General features: G+C 38.5%; 1 protein-coding gene across 1 annotated transcript; it reads right to left on the minus strand.

The window, feature by feature from the left end:
- Positions 1–1,812: 1,812 nt before the first annotated feature.
- BLK (BLK proto-oncogene, Src family tyrosine kinase) lies at positions 1,813–20,520 on the minus strand (the record flags this gene model as incomplete). Its single annotated transcript, XM_083350227.1, has 11 exons — positions 1,813–3,909; positions 4,795–4,926; positions 6,228–6,378; positions 8,746–8,822; positions 9,746–9,925; positions 12,287–12,439; positions 13,583–13,729; positions 16,308–16,411; positions 17,277–17,375; positions 18,064–18,157; positions 20,484–20,520. 11 exons carry the CDS (start codon positions 20,518–20,520, stop codon positions 3,698–3,700), a joined length of 1,386 nt encoding a protein of 461 aa, XP_083206353.1. The 3' UTR covers positions 1,813–3,697.
- Between the last annotated feature and the right edge of the window lie 1,221 nt (positions 20,521–21,741).

Genomic DNA, 21,741 nt, shown 5'->3' on the forward strand with positions numbered 1-21,741 from the left:
CCTGTGGAGAGATCTTAAAATTGCTGTTGGGAAAAGGCGCCCTTCCAATAAGAGAGACCTGGAGCAGTTTGCAAAGGAAGAGTGGTCCAAAATTCTGGGTGAGAGGTGTAAGAAGCTTATTGATGGTTATAGGAAGTGACTGATTTCAGTTATTTTTTCCAAAGGGTGTGCAACCAAATATTAAGTTAAGGGTGCCAATAATTTTGTCCGGCCCATTTTTGGAGTTTTGTTTGACATTATGTCCAATTTGCTTTTTTTCCTCCCTTTTTTTTGTGTTCCAATACATACAAAGGGAATAAACCTGTGTATAGCAAAACTTGTGTTCCTGCAATACTTTTCTGTGAGAAATACTTGATTTTCTGGAAAAATTTCTAGGGTGCCAACAATTTCGAGCATGACTGTATATGCAGATTTGTGAATCAATTTAATCCGAAGCTAAATCCTCTGAATCCATCTTTGGTGGATTGACTGGCACTATTATCATAGTCCCAGGCACTCACATGTATTCTCCCCTTAATGTGACTGCAGGGTCCCACATCAAGCTGTATATCGCATAGTGACTGGCAGTAAACTGAGGGCATATACTGATCCAGTATCTCATTCTTTTAATATAAACCACACTGTGTTTAAATGGTTAGGTGGCCAAGACGTTGGTATTTGAACATAGATCTTTTAAACATTTATATTTTATTGTGTTTTACTAAATCTAAGTGAAATGTTAATATGCTGTATATTGCTAGTCCCCGTATGGCAATGCCATATGCTAAATAAATAAATAACATGTACCTTTATTGACTAAACAAAATATTTCCATTTCAGCCAATTCTGCAATTACTCATTAACATCCACAGCAGGAAAAGATACAGGAAAAATGGCTTTTTCCCTTACTTGTGAGAAAGAATATTGGGCTGTAGCTGCCACTTGCTCAGAATAGCAGAGCAGGCAACAGATTTTTTTAAATTTGTGCCAGAGTGCCCACAGTAAAAATGACAATAAAGGTTACCTCACCTCACCTCACCTCACTTCACCTCATCTCATCTTATCTTAAAGACCCATCTAATTTTACGTTTAATGTTCTTGATCATTTGTAACTGTCCATACATAATTTAATTGCATTCATAATTTTGCTCATCATTCGTATTGTAATTATTCACTTCTGCTGCTTTACTTTTTGATATACATTTTGTATGCTATTTGTACATTTTATACATTTTGTGAATTTTATGCATTAATGCTGTGTTCTGCTACAAAATACAAAGTAAATAAAATCAGTGCTACATCCTAACCTTTCATCAACAACATACTGATACATGCTTTTGTCCATATTTGATGCCTACATTATGTATAATTATAATTAGTATAATTATGCATTATAATTATTTAAAGGAACAATTTAAATGCATTCACTAGTTATCACAATTGTATCTTAAGCCAATATTTTGTGCCCAATAAGCCGTGAGACAGCCTAGGAGATAACAACTATATGGCACATACTGCCATTTATTTGATTACTCAATGTCTGTAACTGCCCATCCCAGCCATGTGACTGTGATATGCTGTGAGCTACATGTGAGTGAGTGTAAATGTCAGCATTTGCCCTTGCAGGTCTGAAAGACACTTGCTAGCCTATATGGGCTAGACATTCAGCCACACCCATGAATCATGTTCATTCCCAGGTCACAATTTAACGCCTTCCTGCATGAATGACTACACATGACTACACTTCCTCCTTAGCTGCATCCCACACAGATTGTACTGAACTGCGCATTGGCAGCTGTTCGTCCACCTACTTGCACAGCTCTTTGAATTTGCATGACAACTTTAACACCAATTCTGCTAGTTAACCAGCTGGCAGAAGGTGCAGGAGCAGCAAATCTACCCTGGAAGCTGCCAGATGGAGACTACCCTTAGAGAGAACTTTCTTAGTTCATGAAACTACTGGTCTGATTCCTTGATAGGGATTTCCCAGCTGTAGAGGAAAAAAGGAAGGTGCAGCACAATGAAAGATCAATGAATTATATGCACATCTCAGGTTCCATCTTTAGTATTTCTTTTTTCTTAAAAAATAATTTTATTGAACATTACATATACAGATAAAACTAATACAAACTATAAATAAAAAAAATTGCAGGGAAAAAGAAAAGTGGAGAAAAAAAGTTTAAAAAGAGAAAGAAAAAAAGTAACCTCCCCCTTCTTCCCAGCAAGTATAAGCAATTTTAACAACTTATTACCCTCTCTTAAAATTTAACAGTCTTTTCACTCCATGTCTTACCCAATTCTTTATAAATGTATCTTTAAAACTTCACCTTCCATCCTAATTAGTAAAAGTCCAGGAAAGGTTACCACAAATTTATTTGTTATAAACTTGATCTAATAAATCCATTTGAATTCCTTCCTTTTACATTATATCTCATTTTCTATCATTCAACAAAGCCTCCAAACACCATCTTTCAAATTTATCAGTAAAAATCTAATAAAAGTTACTGGAGGTATCAACACAACCATTTTAAATATGGGTTGCTTGATGCTCTCTGAGACATTTGATTACCCAGCTAGGTAACATCATCAGTGCTACAAGGAAGTGAGTTTTGCTCTCTGTTTATATACTAGTGACATGTCAATGTCATGTAGAAGCTGTTAAACTTTATGTGCCTATTAATGACTGAGTGCCAGGCTTCCAAGTATTCATTAGCAGTTTTGGATTTGGCTTGGTTTAGGAAGCTCACACTTTCCCAGTTGAAACTATGGTTAAATGTGTCCAGGTGAAATTAAGGAGCTTTCATCCCATCTTCTAATGCTAATGGGTGTTCATGGATCCATTAAAAATTTCCAGAAATAACCTATCTATTTTAACCTTGATCAAAACACCTTTATATTACTTCCAACATCCCAACAATCTTTAGTTCTTCAGAGTCCAAACACTTGGTTTCTTTTCATTTTCTCTTTGTCTTTCTCACAAAATCACTGACAACCTTAACAAATCCCTTTTGTAAATCCAATACAAAAAGGTTATCCAAAACAGTCTTCTGATCTTTAACAAGCCCCTGTCAAAAATCCAATATAGAAAGGTTATCCAAATCATTTTTCTGGCCTTTTATTTGTATGTCCTTTTTAATTATTAGAATTTCAGTTGGTTTCATTTGTATATTCAATATAGGTAGACCTCGATTGGGACAGTTCATTGAGTGACTGTTTGAAGTTACAACAGTTTAGATTATCAAAATTCAGACACTTGGCAACCGGCTCGTATTTATGACGGTTGCAGCATCCTGGGGTCACATGATCCCCTTTTATGACTTTCTGACAAGCAAAGTCAATGGGGAAGCCAGATTCACTTAGCAAGTGGTGCTGTGTTACTAGCTTAACAACTGCAATGATTCACTTAACAGCTACGGCAAGAAAATTGTAAAATGGGGCAAAATTTACTTAATTGTCTTACTCAGAAACATAAATGTTGGGCTCAGTTGTAGTCATAAGCTGAGAACTACCTGTATTTTTCACTTTCCATAGCCATTTTGTCGTTCATTACTGGGTGATGAAACCAAAGCCAGGCAAGGACATGCAGTAAATAGAGCTTCAGAGATGGATATGCCTTTACTTCTGACTGGGAACAACTTTGCAAAGTGCAGCTAAGAGGAAATTCTCCCCAACTATTCCATGCTATGATAAAAGCAACTTTAGCGTTGATAAACACAGATCAGGTCTTTTGGGGTTCCGATTCATACTGTTTTTCTGTGGTTGTATAAAAGTCTTCAAGGGTAGACTGGAGGTATTCAAATGTTGGTCGTTCTTCTGGGTTGTCCTTCCAACATTTTAACATAATTGCATAGAGATTAGAGGGACACAATTCTGGACAAGGTATCCGGTAGCCCTGTTCTAGATGTCTGATAACATCATGATTCATCATAGCTATCGGGAAGAAAAGGAAAGATCAAACTATACATAACCCATATAATGCACAGGTAGTTCTTGATTTACAGTGGGGTCAAAATTATATATTATTCATGCATGCATTTGGAATTCTGAAATAACTCAACTATTTTGAGTTCCTGGTAGCTTTACATCTTGTACAATGTATTTTCCAAAACTATTTAAAAGTAAGGTTTTCTAAGCAGGAAGCATTAACATTTAAGTGTGCTTGTGGTGATTATAACACGTAGTTATTTATTAAGTTCTCCTATTCTTGTTTACCATTCAACTTTGCAAATGCATGCATATCCTACCTGTTTCATGAAAAAAAAGCTGATGAACCCCTTAAAAATAAATACTAAGAACCTGATGAAATCAAATTCAAACACATTTGAGTCTGAATTAGTAAATGAGCCATTTGAAGTGTATTTGAAGGCAATTGAAATATATTTGAAGCCAGTGGCTAAGGCATCAAGCTAGAAAGCTGAAGACTATGAATTCTAGTCCCATCTTAGCCATGAAAGCCAGCTGGAGATCTTGGGTTAATTACTCTCTCTCAGTCCAACTCACCTTACAGGATTGTTGTTGTGGGCAAAATAGGAGGAGGAAGGTATATTGGTTATTTATTTAAATTTATTTTCCTCCATCTCATATCAAAACAACTCTGGACAGATACGTTTGCCCTGAGTTATCTATAAAAATAATAAAGGCAGGATACAAATAAATAAATAAAATAAATAAATATACAATGATGAAAAGCTGTCTAGTACTGGGCTGAACAATTAGCCTAACAATATCCCTTCTGATCTTTTAGCCATAGTGGAGGAATCAGAGAGAAGCATTGGCTCAAAGCAGTCAAGGGTTTTTGATTGCAGCCTGCCTTACCTGGATAGGGAGATTGCCCATAGGTAATAATTTCAGTGAGAAGAATTCCAAAGGACCAGACATCAGATTTGATTGTGAAAAGTCCGTAGTTAATTGCTTCTGGTGCTGTCCATTTGATAGGAAATTTGGCACCTGCCATTAAAGAAGTCATTTAATATGAAAAGCTTCCAGCATAATTTGGTTCTGAATATCTACCGTATTTTGAATTTCTTTCTTAAACTAGATAAGATATTCCAAAGTGTAGGAGTATGAACAAGAACAAGTATGCCAGACCAGGAACTTTTGACCAGCTCACTGATACTGATTACTATTTGGGGATGTGAAGACGTTCACGACTGAAAGTGATGCTAAGTGGTTAATTTATTTATGCATTGGCCAACTTAGTGCAGCCAAAATATCAGAGCCAGTTCAGTGTATTGGTTAAGGTATCATGCTAAAACCAGGAGAGCATGAGTTCTAGTCCTGCCTTAGACAAAGCCAATCACTCTCTTTCAGTTCTAGGAAGGACACAATGGTAAATCACTATATAAGATAAAATTCAGGAGTCAAGGCTGTGTTTTGAGCTTAGGTGCACTAGATTTTGCACATCTCAGTTCTACCCAACATTACTTCTCAAGTAATATTTTAGGCCTGCAGGAACGGAGGTGGGTACAGTGTGTCAGATAAAGGAGGATACATTCTCTTTTCAAAACTCAACTATTTAAAATCCTATGCATAGGAGAACTGTTGGGCTAAGCAACATCTGATTTTATGTGTTATTTCATACAGGATATTTTAATATTGCCTCTCATATACTAGATATCTAAGCAGAATATAATAATGAAGACCAGGCTACGCTAGGTTAGGCTATAAAGGTAGAGGGGTGGCTAGATAGAAGCAGTTTGTCTTTCTGCCCCCATATCCATGCTGTTTCAATATTTTTGACTAGAACAAACACTCAGACTATTTCCAAGCATTCACAGAGCTTCCAGTAATCTTTTGTCATAGCAATTTGATAATTTCCCCTCTCCTACAATCTGTCTGCCCTTAACAAAGTTACTAAAAGTAATACATTGTATGCCTATTGTTAGGACAAAAATGGGAAATTCTCTTGGGAGGGGGAAGAGGCAAACTTTATACGGGATATCTACCTTCCAAGCTATATATAGATTTATAGGTGACAGGCAGCATTTTGACTTATACTCAGAAATAAATTAATAGCCAGTGCAGCTCCTAAAGTAACAACATTATGTGACACCACCATGATTGTCCAGTAAGTACATGGGCAGCTCCATTTTGTACCAGCTGACTCTATGATTGGACCAGACAGCATTCTTTTGTAGACAGGTAGTAATCCTTGTGCACAAAAAAGCAAATCTTTTACCACCAGACTTTTCTTGTTCAGTGGAATATGACTCACAATTCTATCTCTTTCATCACAAAGATTCACTAACCTGCCTGTGCAAGGTATTCGTTCTCTATGAGTCTAGCCAGGCCAAAATCAGCAACTTTGCAACAAAGGGACTCTGAGACCAGAATGTTGGCTGCCCTGAGGTCTCTGTGGATGAAGTTCATTCTCTCAATGTATGCCATCCCTTCAGCAATCTAGGAGAAATAGTCAACAGTGAACATATATGGTGGTGAAATAATCCAAAGGTTATTTTGCTCAATGGGAGAGGAGAGTTTCTGGGTTTGGTGAGGGATAAAGAGAGCCACATATTTCTATTTCTCTCAGGGTTTTTTTTTAAAAAAATTGCAAGTTGGTTCCATCATATTTCTGCATCAGCTAGCACATTTACAGTTTTGCAAGTCCTTCCCCTCTTTTTCATTATATTCACTAATGTGCATTTTGTCCTTAAAAGAGCCAGTTGTGGAAAAAAAAACTTTAAAAAATGGAAAATTGAGTGATACTATAGTGCATTCCAAAACAGAAAAGCCTTTTGGCTTTTGCTTGCAGCTTCTGGAAATGAAAATCCTAGTCATTTTTTTGCTCTTGCTAAGCCAGGCATCTTATTGAAAATGACTGAATTTGAGTAGCCACTGTATTAGCCATTAAGATGCAATCCTAGATCTTCTGCCAGCAGTCAAAGCTGTGTAGACCTGATGTTCTACTCAGCCCCACAGCTTTTTATTTTCTTCTAACTAAAGGGACACTACATTTTTTTTATTCCATACAGATTTCTTAGGGTTTTTTTCACACGGTTTCAAAAAGGATATGAAAACATATTTTCCACAACTATGTCATATGCTTAGGTTGATTTGCTTTTCGTTCAAATGCTGCTCACCTCAGTGGAAAATGGAGCACCCAGAAGAGTGTCATTTCCTGTCCTGATGTCAATGTAATAAATTTGAAGTCTGATTTCCTCTCAATGTACTAGTGAGGCTGACCACAGGACTAAATGCACACTGATAGCCATCTAATTTTAACTTTTGTGTAGAAATAAGGGGTCTGTCAGGGCCCACTTCAAACCCTCATACTAAGAAAGCAGAACTCATCTGCCTGGGGCCTATTTACACAAACAACACTATTGTGATGACATCTGCTATTAGACCCTACATTTGGTGGTCATCTACTGCTGGTATTGGCTATGTTCGTGATGCAGGTACTTTGTGAAACAATTTGAGATAAATTGGCATTTCAATCAATATGTGTTTTATATTTCATGGAAAGAACTCAAAAAAAGTATTTTGTGGGCTTCTGCATTCAGTCTTTACCACAACATTGTCAGATATGTCAGGCTTTGAAACTGATCTCTCCATGACTATTTGGTGAGTGTCATGATAGGGTAAAGAGACTCACCTTATCGAGGAGATGGGTGGCATGTAAATTTAATACATAAAATTGAGCCTCAATCTTCAAACATGATACAACAACCAGGAAACCTCTTTTTGGGGGCTCACAGTCATGTTCCCTCAGAGCCTTGGTGGAGCAGTGGGCTAATGCCTCCTAAAGTAACACCAGCTGCCTGCAATTAGTGCAGGTTCGCATCCCACCAGGCTCAAGGTTGACTCAGCCTTCCATCCTTCCGAGGTAGGTAAAATGAGGACCCAGATTGTTGGGGGCAATAAGCTGACTTTGTAATAATGCCGCTGGGGTGTGTGTGAAAGCCCTAATAAGCAGGCATATACTGTACATAGAATGAAGGCTACTGCTAAGTTTGTAAGCTGCCCTGAGTCTTCGGAGAAGGGCAGGATATAAATGGAATTAAAATAAAATAAAAAATAAAAAAATATCTGCTGGAATTTACATCTCAGTGGTGATCGGGAAACAAACCTCTCTGTGTCTCTTTTTATGATTTCTGCTGTTTCTTTTCTTTTTCTTTTGTCTCTCACAGATACCCCTTCAATACATTTTTTTTCTTTGTCTTCCTCCACTACTCCGTCACATTCTCTCATTTTGACTCTCTTGGCAAATCCTTCCATTTCTTTTTCTCTACCACCTAATTTATATGTCAATCGCTTCTATTTTGGGCTACTCCCCACTTGGATCTAATCATACCAGAAACATCCCATGGCTCCATCTTTGCTTTTTCATGTCCTCAAGATGTTGCAATCAACTTGTCCTCAGCTCTTCCATGAGATACCCTTAAGTTCTTCCTAATAGTATCACTATTTTCTCCTTAAGCCAAGAGAAGTTTGTTGGTGGTTTCAAGTTATTTCAAATCTGACATGATTTGCTGCCCATCATGTTGACAGTAAAGGGGATCAATCTAGTATCTATTATCATTTCAGAACTGTGCTCACATTCTTCCTTCCCTTAAGTTTCTATGCACTTTTCTCTCCTCTTCCCTCCCTTTCCCCTTCCCTTCTTTTCTCTGTCTCCAGCCTTTATGCTTCTCTGTGCTACCTTTCTCCCCTCTTCTCTTACACATATCTTTTCTCTCTTTTGAAAAAAGCTAGATAGACAATGATTGGGGATTCTGATACTATGTAATTTCTAGGTTTGTACCATTAGGGCATTAAATAATTTACCTGAGCAGAGAAATCTATCAGTTTTGGAAGAGACAGATTCTTCCCTTGATTGGTGTCCAAGAAATCAAGCAGGCTTCCTATCCAAAAATAAAACAGCAATAAAAATATAAGGACATTTATGGTTGAAATAAATATTCATAAAGGCGGATGTGAGAATACTTTATTATTTAAGTCAGTTTTCAGTTGACATTTGAGTTCAGCTTTAGGCTTTGGTTCTTGCCAAGGGGCGAGAATTATACCACTTAATTAGTGATTTTTTAAAAAAATCAGATTTTAAATGATTTTGTAATGGTTGCATTAATATATTACTAGGTTAGGAATTGACTTCTTAGAATATTTTTCAATGTTCTGATTCTTCAATAAAATTTTGTTTATATATGTGAATAGATTTACTATCAGTGTAGCCTGCCTATGGCAGAGCCTTGGCTTAGGTAATGATATTGTCAACATTACTCAGTCCCTTTTTCGGGAAACAGCTAGAGAAAGTTGAAGGAGAAAGACAAGATGCTTCCCCCAAAATAGGTCTCTGTTAACCACAGAGTTCCTGCACTCAAAATGTTAAGAAAGGTAAGGATGAAAAAACTATAGCCTTTGTGTTGTCTTTGGGCAATTTACTTTGATAGTTGCTTGTATTGTGAACCTTTCCCTGTGAACAGGGAAAATAGACTGCTACAAATATTTGAGGCTCATTAAGCAAACCACAATGCTTGGGGGGGGGGAAACCCCTACAATCAGGTTTGGCCTGCTTAGTTCAGATCTATAGCACTGATAGAGATCCATTAGAACAGGGGTCTTCAAACTTGGCCCTTTTATGACTGGTGGACTTCAACTCCCAGAATTCCTCAGCCAGCGTGCCCCTTTTATGACTGGTGGACTTCAACTCCCAGAATTCCTCAGCCAGCGTGCCTGGCTGAGGAATTCTGGGAGTTGAAGTCCACCAGTCATAAAAGGGCCTAGTTTGAAGACCCCTGCATTAGAATGATTAATAAGACATACTTACCATTGGCCATGTATTCTGTTACAATATAAATTGGCTGCTGGGTCACCACAGCATACAATCGAACCAGCTTGTTATGCTGAAGTCTCTTCATCAAGTTGGCCTCACCCAAAAAGGCATCGGGGGCCATGCTGCCTTCTTTTAATGTCTTGACTGCAACCTTCACATTGTTCTTGTAGTAACCTGCAAAGGGGGGGGGGGAAATTAATGACTATTCTATAAAACAGGTTTGTGGGCAAATGGTGGCTTTCAAACCTAAAATCAGCAGCCCCCAGAACACTCCAAATCTGCCCTGCCACCTTTTGGGAGCAAACCATTGAATAAGAGTGTGAAAGTTTCCATAAAGTTTTCATAGGAAACAAAATAAAAACTGGGGAAAGGGAAGGGCTTTTTAAACCATGGAAAGATTTGAAAGTGGACAGGGAATCATAAATTCCCCCAAACACATTTTCCTCATTAAAAATCTTTCTTTTGAATGTATGGCAAGATTTTGGAACTGAGGCTGTGATCATTTCTTAGAACAGACTGCCTGTTACTTTAGCATAGCTATATCTATTATGACTGGCTGTGGCTGATCAGAATTTTTCCACCAGCTGCTATCTGGTTCTTTTTTCTTTAAATAAAAATACCACAGATTGAAACTAGACCCTTATTTTATTTGCTTGTTAGATTTATATTAAGAAATTCAAGATGATTTATTTAAGAAACACAAGGCTGGCTCAGAACCATTGTATGAAATGAAGCAACATAAAAACAATACAATAAACAAAGCAATTCAAGCTAATCTTCTTTGTTACTGTCTTCAAGCTTCAATCTCAACTTACCTCAGTGTTGGGGGAAGATCCAATACTTTGGGACCTTCTGGAAGGTTGAGAGGATGGGGCCTGCTGGATTTTTTTTTATTTTAATTCCATTTATATCCCGCCCTTCTCCGAAGACTCAGGGCGGCTTACAAGCTTAGCAGTAGCCTTCATTCTATGTATATGCCTGCTTATTAGGGCTTTCACACACACCCCAAGCGGCATTATTACAAAGTCAGCTTAATTGCCCCCAACAATCTGGGTCCTCATTTTACCTACCTCGGAAGGATGGAAGGCTGAGTCAACTTTGAGCCTGGTGGGATGCGAACCTGCACTAATTGCAGGCAGCTGGTGTTACTTTAGGAGGCATTAGCCCACTGCTCCACCAAGGCTCTTCTCAAGGGGAAGGTGTTATTAGGGCAGGGGCTGCCATGGAAAAAGCATGCTTCCTAGTTCCCACTTGGTGGCAACATTTAAAGGAAGGGGCCTGGAGCATGCCTAATTCTGCCTTCATTTCTACTACAATTGATGATGATTCCTCCCTATTTGTCAGGACACAGCCAATGCTAAGCACTTTTTCCCACTGAGGAGCTGAAGGATTCTCCATCCTTCCTTCAGCTCCTGACCACTACACCACTGCAAAATTAACCATCCCCCATGTCAGTCCCTGTTCTACTCGGTTGCCTCTCATTCAAGTAACCTTAATTACCTGGCTTTCTTCAAGGAAGGATTTGGATGACAAATCCTAACATATGTAATATGTATCTTGGTGGTCCTTGAATACTGTTGGAAGAAAATGACTAAAACACTTCAACACTGGAACAGCTAAAGTGATTTGAGGCTATCCTGTATATGGGTTGGGGAAGAGGACAGAACATCATGGGGACACAGTAGGGAGGAAGAAAAGGTTTCCCAAGGCTTATTTGTTCCATAGGTAATTGCCAGAGGTGTCCACCAGTGTGGTGGTAGTAAAAATTGTAAAAATTGTTTCTGTGATTATAAAATCAAAGCCCTGCCCCTTTTTAAGAACACATACAGAAAAGGGGTTTGGTTTCAATTATACAGATGCTTCTGATTTTTTTTAACTCCCTTCCCTCCTGCATGGATATCTTTGTTACTTACAGTGGGGAGAGGTTCTAAAATTACTCAGATTTAAAAGAAAGTACACATCCAAAACAGGCCTTAAATAAGACTCTCAGGGAGTAACATTAGAAGAGAATTATCTATCTTCTCTGTAAGCTTTCTGGTTTTATTTATTTATTTATTTATTTACTTTTGGGACTTATATGCCGCCCTATCTCCCGAAAGACTCAGGCCGGCTAACAACAATAAAAATACAATAATACAAAAGTTAAAAAAAAAAGAATTAAACTAGCAGCCCCAGTTGTGTAGGTGTGGCTTGTGTACTGTAGAAGGTAGATCAGAAGGGGTCTTGCTTGATCTGATAGCATTATTTTAATGTTCTTAAATGGATTGCATTTAAATATCATTACTTTGCCATTTTTGTAAGCACTTTATAAAGTTGAAACCAAATGAAAGCCTAATATCTTCACACAGGACATTACTTCCTCTTCGCATCTCATGTAGCCTTCAAGTGAAAAGCAAGAGCTCATATATGGAATGGACAGTACCAAACCTTTTTCTTTCTCTTTTAATTAGAGTAGAAGTAAAAGGATAGGAATAAAATACCAATGAGTAAATAAGGGATTTCATAAAATCATGAATGTTATAGTATCAGTCTTACCCATCCACACCTCACCAAACTGGCCTGCTCCCAGTTTCTTGATGAGTTTTATGGAGTCTCGTGGGATTTCCCATTCATCAGCAGCCCAGGGTATTGGTGGAGTCAGAGTCTTGCACGGATATCTTAGCCTCTGGCACAAACCGTTCTCATTAGCTGTGCAGGATGGCACAAAGAGGAAGTAGGACAAACCAGAGATAAATTTTCAGAGAATGAGGTAACAAAAATCACTTGGACAGTTTCCTATTGTTTTGAGGTTGGAAAAGCCACTGCTCTCCCCAAATTAAGGAGGAAGAGAACTTCCAGATCCCTTTTCTGAAGTTAGAGAAAGAATCAAGATAAGCAGAGATTTTCACATTTTGCTGCATCACCTTTCCCACTAAAGCTTTTGATCCTTTCATAATGTTAACAGTAGAACCCTGATACCAAAACTTTATGTAATGGGGTAAATGCGTGAAATGCATGGAATCATCATCATCGATCACTTGCTTCAGGGAACAGGAATTATTCAAATCAGCTGCTCTGTGCAGGATTTGTATGTGAAAAATACTAATGCAAACGGACAGTTTCTCAGTCTTGTCCTCACTGCAGCCTTCGCAACTAAGAAACAATATCTTTGGGACAGCATTGATGGGTTTCCATTTTCTCTCCCTTTGAGAGAAGTGGAAGGGAAATAGCCAAGTAAGTTTTGGGAGTACGGGACAAAAATAATCTGGTATCTGAAAAAAGAGAAATCTAATGCAGAATTCAATACAAGATGAAAACTCTTCTTGGACTATAATTCTACACATCGGCTTTTACTGAATATAAAGTGTGGGTTTCTCTTAAAATAAGAAGTTAACATTTAAGTCTTGGTTTGATTTGCTAAACAAGGATAGGTTCCTTATATTAGTCAGAAATCAGTACAATTTCCTGTTCTTAGTTATAGTTCATATTATATTGATGACTTAATTAGGTAGATCTAAACTACAGTCAGCTTTTTTAATGAATTTTATTTTATGTGCTATTTATCTTTTTCTGTTTTATTTTTCTTGATTGTACTTTTAAATATCTAATAAAAATCAATTCAAAAAATAATAACATCCATACTTTTTCATATGCTTACATTGGCCATCTCAACTCTTGGATCCTTATTATTTTTGGACAATCTGAACTGGCTTGTGTTGCAAACTGTTCTGCTTTCTTCATATGTTACAAAGAACCCACAGAACTTAAACTAAATTGTTCTGCTTCTATGGAACAGTCTCCGCTTTATGTCTTATTATGTATGAACCTGACAGGTTTCAGAAGTATTCTTACTGGAATAATGCTTGACAAGCTTTTGCATAGAAGGAAATGTAATCCAGGGGCAGATGTAGTATCCACCTTGGTCCATAGTGGAGATTTTGTAATGCTTAACAATATCCTCTTGAGAGGTGATGTCTCTAACAGAAAGTGAAAATGCACCTGGAACAAGAAAAAAGGGGATTATTTATTAGTGCTTAAATTGTGCTATCAGAAGGAACAGTCTATCATAGAGGGGGTTATTCCAACTTATACTTCCAGGGCAGAAAATCTCAGAATTCTCATTAGCTGCAGCTTTCTGGGAAGTGAAAGGTCACCTTACCTGAAAGGTGCCAGACTGGAGAAAAGTATTTTTGAATTATCAGCAACATCTGAATACAGTGTCTGATTTCATGTGACTAGAGAAAAGTACTGAATAACAAAAAGGAGACTAGATAACCCTAACCCATCCAAATATGCATATATCTATAAAAAGGTAAAGTTTCCCCCGCACATGCGTGCTAGTCGTTTCCGACTCTAGGGGCCGGTGCTCATCTCCGTTTCAAAGCCGAAGAGCCAGCGCTTGTCCGAGGACATCTCCGTGGTCATGTGGCCGGCATGACTAGACGCCAAAGGCGCACGGAACGCTGTTACCTTCCCACCGTAGTGGTCCCTATTTTTCTACTTGCATTTTTACGTGCTTTCGAACTGCTAGGTTGGCAGAAGCTGGGATGAGTAACAGGCGCTCACTCTGTTACGCGGCACTCGGGATTCGACCCGCCAAACTGCCGACCTTCCGATCGACAAGCTCAGCGTCCTAACCCACTGAGCCACCGCGTCCCTGCATATATCTATATCTATATCTATATCTATATCTATATCTATATCTATATCTATATCTATATCTATATCTATATCTATATCTATATCTATATCTATATCTATATCTATATCTATATCTATATCTATATCTATATCTATATCTATATCTATATCTACTGTATATCTATCTATCTATCTATCTATCTATCTATCTATCTATCTATCTATCTATCTATCTCCTCAGTTGTGTCATTTAATGTGAATATTCAATTAATCCCTGCTGGTCTGGGATGGATGGAGGCACAGATTCCCTCTATTCCTGACCATTTCAATTTCAGCTCTCTTTGCAAAGCAAAATATTCTATGGTCAATCAATCAATGTATCAATCAATCAGAATAGAGCTGAAAGGGATCTTGGAGGTGTTCTAGTCCAACCCCTGTTCAAGCAGAAAACCCTATACCATTTCAGACAAGTGACTGTCCAGTCTCTTCTTAAAAATCTCCAGTAATGAAGCATCCACAACTTCTGAAGGCAAGCTGTTCCACTGATTAATGGTCCTTACAGTTAGGAAGTTTCTCCTTAATTCCAGATTGCTTCTCTCCTTGATTCGTTTTCATCCATATTTTTTTTTGCCTGGTGCTCTGGTGCTTTGGAAAATAAGTTGTCTCCCTCCTCTTTGTGGCAATCTCTCAAATACTGGAATACTGCTATCACGTCTCCCCCAGTCCTTCTTTTCTCTAGACTAGCCAAACCCGAGTGAGGGTTTTTTTCCCCCTTGAGGTTGTGGGAAGAGATTAACTATGGTAGGCCAAAAGCAGCCAGATTTGAAGTAATCAGCTCACAAAAGCTTATGCCACATAATAAAAATTATAACTTGAAAAAGAGGCCAATTCTGAATGTGCATTTCCCCTCCCTGCACTTATCCACAATCAAGCCGGAGATGCTTCTCAAATTCCATTTCCTGCTTTGGGCTGAGATTTCTTTTATCTGACTGTTGCCAGGGCTGTGACTCTTCCTCTTCTTCAAGGTTATTCTCATAGATCATTTTATAATTTCTACAGTACCCACATCAAGAGTTTTGGGCCAGATCTCTCTCTCTCCTCCTACCATCCTGTCAATACTGCCTGGAAGAAGGGAGGAGAACCACCAAAGCAAGAATGCCCATTGTTCCTTACTCTCATAGGTGGTCCTGAATGATACTATAATGGAAGGCATCAAAACCACTAACCAATCAGAGAAAGCTAAGACAGTTGCATCATTCTTGAGCTGGTTTCCCAGAAGTTACCAACAAGGATGATCAACACAGTTTTGGTATTGTTTTCCTGTCTAAAACCAAACTAAAAAGGATTTAGATAATTTCCTTCAGAGCTATCTGGACCCACAGCCAAACCATCTTCTCAACAACCTTCCCTAGAAAGAAAAGATTGGAGATTGGATGAAAATTATTTCAAACTCTTGGGTCCAGTGACAATATCTTGAGGAGGGATGTACCATCACCTTCAAAAAAGGTGGGACCACCGACTCTGCCATATTACCGTATATCACCTCCTGGATGGCTTGCACGAAGCAAAATTGAATAAACAGTTGCTTGGGGTTTTCTGTCCAACTCTTCAAGAAAAAGAGCTAATCACCCCAGCTAATCACACAAGTTCAGTTACCTCAACAGCACTTGATCAATTCCAGTCTCTAACTCTAGGAGAATCCAAGTGACTTACCCTCAGATAGCTAGAATAATTCTCATAAAAGCTCTGCAAATGATCTTGCCAGCTGCCCTTCTCCAGTCACCTTTAAACAATCTCTAGACTGCTATCTGTGGGCAAGATTCAAATGAAAGAAAATAACATCTTTTCTGGTTTTTGTTACTATGATATATTCCCTAATCTGGGCAACTCATGTAAATTTTACCTTTATATACAAAACAATTTTACAACTTCTTACCTGGAACACTTTCACTTTCCCTTATCAAAAATGAGCCTACACTGTTGCCAGGCATCATTAATAAACGTTCAGCATCTTTTCTGTTAAGGCCTTTAAAAAACCATCTGAAAAAGAATGCAAATTTTTATAGAATGATTCCAACTTTTTTTTCACACTTGGCAACTTCAGACTTGGCTCGGGTATTTTGGGAGTTGACATTCATACATCTCAAAAGTGTCAAATTTGAAAAACATTGACCTTGATCAATAATTTTTAAAATAAGCCTGGAAATCCAGAAAATTGCAAATTATAATTGGTTTTCCCTAGCTTTTCACTACGTTTTATAGTGAAAATGTTTAAAAATGTTATTTAATGCTATGTAACCTTAACAATTTATTTTTTATATGTTTTGTACTGGAAATTTTTCAAACTTAATAGGCAATTGCACTAGTTTGTTCAGAAGAATATATTAAATTTCTCCTGAAAATTCTCCATTTCTTTAATTAACAGCTTCCTCTTTGCTTTCATTTTTATTTCACTTTTGCTTCCCTGTGTTTGTCCTTTAAATCTTCAGTCGCACAGCCCAAACACATTTTTCTGAGATAAGCTCTATTAAGCTAAGTGAAGATGCATACAGTAAATAAGCTGACTTTGTAATAATGCCGCTTTGGGGATGGGGAGAAAGCCCTAATAAGCAGGCATATACATAGAATGAAATCTATTGTTAAGCACATTGATTTGTGCTTTAGATTGTAAGCCGCCCTGAGTCTTCGGAGAAGGGCAGGATATAAATGGGATTAAAAAAAATATGCATACGATTGCTTTTGTTAATTGGTCCCTGTCCCTTATAGGGTCAGCCACATTCCTGAATCAGCCATTAATAATACAGAGATTGTGTGTGAAACTTTAATTTCTTCCTTGTAACATCATAACATCACAAAAATATCAAGAGCTCTCCATCTCTCAGCTTCCTGGCTTTCTCAAACTTACTCTTCTTGTTCCAGGCTGTTAATGTAGACCACAAAATTGCTAGGAATGTAGCCCTGCTTTCCAGTAGTAAGGGATTTTGCTAACCACCATTCCCCATCACTGTGAACAAAATACAAATGAAAAAAAAATGAACAAATGAACAAATAAACAAAGTAGCTCGAATAAAGAATTAAACTTTGTTTAGTCCATGACATATAGGAAAGAGGCCTTATGATTCCTTACTATTGGACAGAGGCCTGCGAGTGGCTATTATGGCACTGTGGCTGACTAGCACTGGGAGGAATGAACAGATACCTGAAATCTCTTTTTGAACATTACCCTAGTGGCAATAGCAATAGAACTTAGACTTTTATATTGCTTCGCAGTGCTTTACAGCTGTCTCTAAACCGTTTACAGAGTCAGCATATTGCCCCCAACAATCTGGGCCCTCATTTTACTGAAGGATGGAAGGATGAGTCAACCTTGAGCTGGTGAGAATCGAACTGCTGGCAGTCAGCAGAATTAGCCTGCAATACTGCAATACTGTGCTACCATGGCTCTTGCCTCAAAAAATTAGTAAAAGTCTCCTAAAAGTTCCTCTCCGAGGAAACCTTTAGTTAAAGGCAAAAGATTTATGCAATCTGAAGAGGAACCAGACTATGTCCCAGGTCAGATGCAAATGAGCAAAACAAGCATAATTCAGGAGTTTTCTATCTGTTCTGTATTTGAGAAGTATTTTTCTCCACTGATGGAAAAAAGGAATATTGGGGCATGATGGAATCAGTTGAAAGCCGGTAAGTTCACCTACCTGCAGAGGACTTCAAACTTCTCTCCTACGGTCAAAGGCAGATCACGATCACTCATAGAGATAAAATCATATTGTGCAATTACACATTGCTTGCCTATAGTGTGAGAAAAACAGAAATATTGATTGGGTCTAGAGTGGAAAGTGGTAGTAAGATACTACTACTCAGCAATCTTGCAGAGAAGTCACATTCTGTAAAAAAAGGGGCACTGAATAAACACCATAATCCCATACTCTTGGACTGCAGAGCTATTTGCATTCTCCCGGATTCTCTCCTCCCCCCACCTTTTTTTTGTCTATTCCAATGTGACACCAGAGAGCACAGAGCATGTACAGTATGTGTATGTGTATGGAAATTCTCAGTCATCCAGGACATAGTCATCCCAAAGGTGCTTTTTTTTGCTTCCTCAAAAGGCAAATGGACTTTCTTGGTTTTTTTTCTCATGAAAATGTTTCACTTCTGATTCAAGAACATCAGAACTGAAGAAGCTTCTTGGATGAGAAGTGAAATGTTTTCAAAGGGGAAAAAAATCAAGAAAGTCCTGTTATCTTTTAAAGCACCTTTGGCACATATGTGTGTCTTTGCTGTAGATTTTGCATCACACTGTAAATTATCACAGAAAAGGGGATTAGGAAATATAACACTGAGAAACAGTTAAGATGCAAGAGAGATTCCAGTCATATGGGGCAGCTACAAAAAATGGCCTGAAGAATTCTAGGCAAATGATAATTAGCCTTGAGATAATTAGCACACCAGGTATAAAAAGTACAACAGAATCAGTCTAATGCTTACTAAAATGGCTTCTCCTTGTGCTTTTGCCTTCCTCAACCAGATGGTCTCTATGTTGGGGATTATTAAGATCATCTCATTTATGTTCTGCTTTCTATTGTCATTTTTTTGGTATTATATTTATTAAGAATTCTACATAAAGTAAGAGACAAATCTAAAGAAGGAAGATAGGAAGGAAGGAAGGAAGGAAGGAAGGAAGGAAGGAAGGAAGAAAGAAAGAAAGAAAGAAAGAAAGAAAGAAAGAAAGAAAGAAAGAAACCCAAAGTTATGCAATATGATTTTTTTATTATCTCTTCAAATAACTAGTTCGTTATTGTTCAATAAAGACTTGATCCCATTAACCTTGATTTCCCTCCAATGCCTGCTCCCCAGTAAAAGAGAAAAAAGTGTTTTTATAATTTGAGCTTGCTGGTTAATTAATGGATGGGGAACAAAATATTTTTCTAAATATAGGCATTCATGAGACAGATACTTGTAAATTTCACTTGCCTGACCTTTTCAAATAAAAACACTTGCGAGCTTCTCCTTTTCAATGCAAGCTCACACGTCTCTGGAACAATATATAGTTCTGTGAGAACAGAGCTGGGTATTTCTTCTTTGGGATTTAGGAACATAATCAGAATCATTTTGCAAGTCAAAATATTGAATAGGGGAAGAAGAAAATTTGATTTTACGCTCGCCAGCATTTTGCAAACAAAAGTAAAAGTACAGATATTTTTCCCTATGAGAAACTAATGTCTACACTCTTTCTCTCCTTAATCCATAGTACATGTTGCTAATGGTGTTTTTCACTTGTTGTCTGTTGGTTGTATATTCAGTTTCTCTAGTAAACCATTTATTATACTTTTCCATCTTTCAGAAGTTTATTTCACATGAAGCCAAAGTCTGGAATTATTTTCATATTGGAGCAAATAGCCACAATTCAAATGCATTGCTCTTAACTTTGCTCTTAACTCTGGTTTATCTTTATTTATTTATTTATTTTTATTCCACTTTTTATGTTTTATTTTAAACCACCCAGAGTCATTTAAGTAAGATGAGCAATGTAGAAGTGCATAGATATATTAATGAGTAAATTGTTCTTATTTCTCTCTTTTATTTAAATATTATTACGTGTTATTTTATTTGTGCAACTGTTGTTGACATCATTAAGCATCATCTGGTAAGAATCCACGATAGATATTCAGAAATAAAGACACAAATCCTTTTTACCTTCACCAAGATGGTCAGCAGAAGTGATGGGTAAATTCTTGCCCTTTGGAAGAAATAAAAAGAGAAGCCAAGCATTACTTAATTGCATTGAAATTGGATGTCAAGGATACATTTGTATATAATTCTATTACCAAATGTTGTCTGGGAGCAAAATTCAGCCTACCGAGAATTTATTCATTCCAGTTAATAGCAGAAGCCATCTGTTTATCTGGAGAGAGCAAACTGGGCCCCTTTGGAGTTGACTGAATTATAGTTTCCAAGATCCCTCATTTCTGACCAGGTTATGAGAAACTGATGGAAGTTGATGTTTAATATCAAGTGGAAGATTACAGTTTCTTCCCTCTTGAAATATTACATTATGCTGAAATTTAGCCAGAATCAGCAAGCAACCATATTGAACAATTTTTTTTGCATTACTTACCAGTAGGCAAGGATGAGAAGATACAGGTAGACCTCATCTTACAGCCAAAATTGAGCCCCAAATTTCCAAGCAAAACATTTGTTAAGTGAATTTTGCCCCATTTTACGACCTTTCTTGCCACCATTGTTAAGTGAATCACTGCAGTTGTTGAATTAATAACATAGTTGTTAAGTAAATATGGCTTCCTCATTGATTTTGCTTATCAGAAGGTGGCAAAAGGTGATCACATCACCCCAGGATATTGCAATCATCATAAATATGAGTTAGTTGCCAAGCATCTGAATTTTGATCACATGACCATGGGGATGCTGCAATTGCTGTTGCAATATACTCAAAGACATAATGACAGCTGTCACAGGCCGCTTTTTCGCGGCCGCACTGACAGCTGTCAAAAGACCACGCATGCGCAGCCGCTCACGCGGCCTACAAATACACGCGGCCGTTTGACAGCTGTCAAACGGCGCGCATGCGCACTTCAACCCGAACTGTCAAACTCGCGGCAAGCCCTTGGCGGCCGCCGCGAGCTGTCAAAATTGGCGCATGCGCAGTAGCGGCGGTGAGCTGTCAAAACGCCGGCCGCGCGCCAAAACCAGCTGACGGGATCCCCTGCCTAGCTAACTAGCTAGCATTGTCTCTGGGGAGATTCTGCCCTAACAGCTGACCAATTGGCCCCCTGTTCTTGGCGGGAAAACGCGCCCAGCTGATTCGCTGTCCCGTTTGACAGCCGCCTATATAAGGCATGTTCGCCCCTGTTCTGTTGTCCGGGCTGACTAAATAAATTAGTTGAACGAAGACGTGTCTCCCTCGTCCTTCCTGCCGCCAATCCACCTGGCGACGAGGATGGGATCCCGGTACTAGCTGAAGTCACAGCCCTGGAAGTCGCTGTCCGGTCAACGCTGAAGTCACTAGCTAAGTCACCGACCGGACAAGCTGAACATCCAGGCGCCCTAAGTACCGCGGACCCAGCATGGCAAACCTAGGACATGTGAGGGAGTTCGACGTCCGGCACCCAGAAGGATGGGAGTCGCATTGGGGCCAGGTTGAGGGGTACCTCCTCGTAAACAAAATCACGGAGGACCGCCACAAGGCCGCCGCGCTCCTGTGCCTCAGCGGGCCGGCAGTTTACGACATCGCTGTCGGCCTCTGCAGCCCGGACCCAGTCGCCACTATTCCGTACGCCGAGCTCACTGACCGCCTCAGCAAACATTTCATGCCAAGGCGGTCGGAGCTGTATTGGCGACTCTACTTCGCCCGACGG

Source organism: Vipera ursinii (genome assembly GCF_947247035.1).
Source record: "Vipera ursinii genome assembly, chromosome: 1".
NCBI lineage: Eukaryota > Metazoa > Chordata > Lepidosauria > Squamata > Viperidae > Vipera > Vipera ursinii.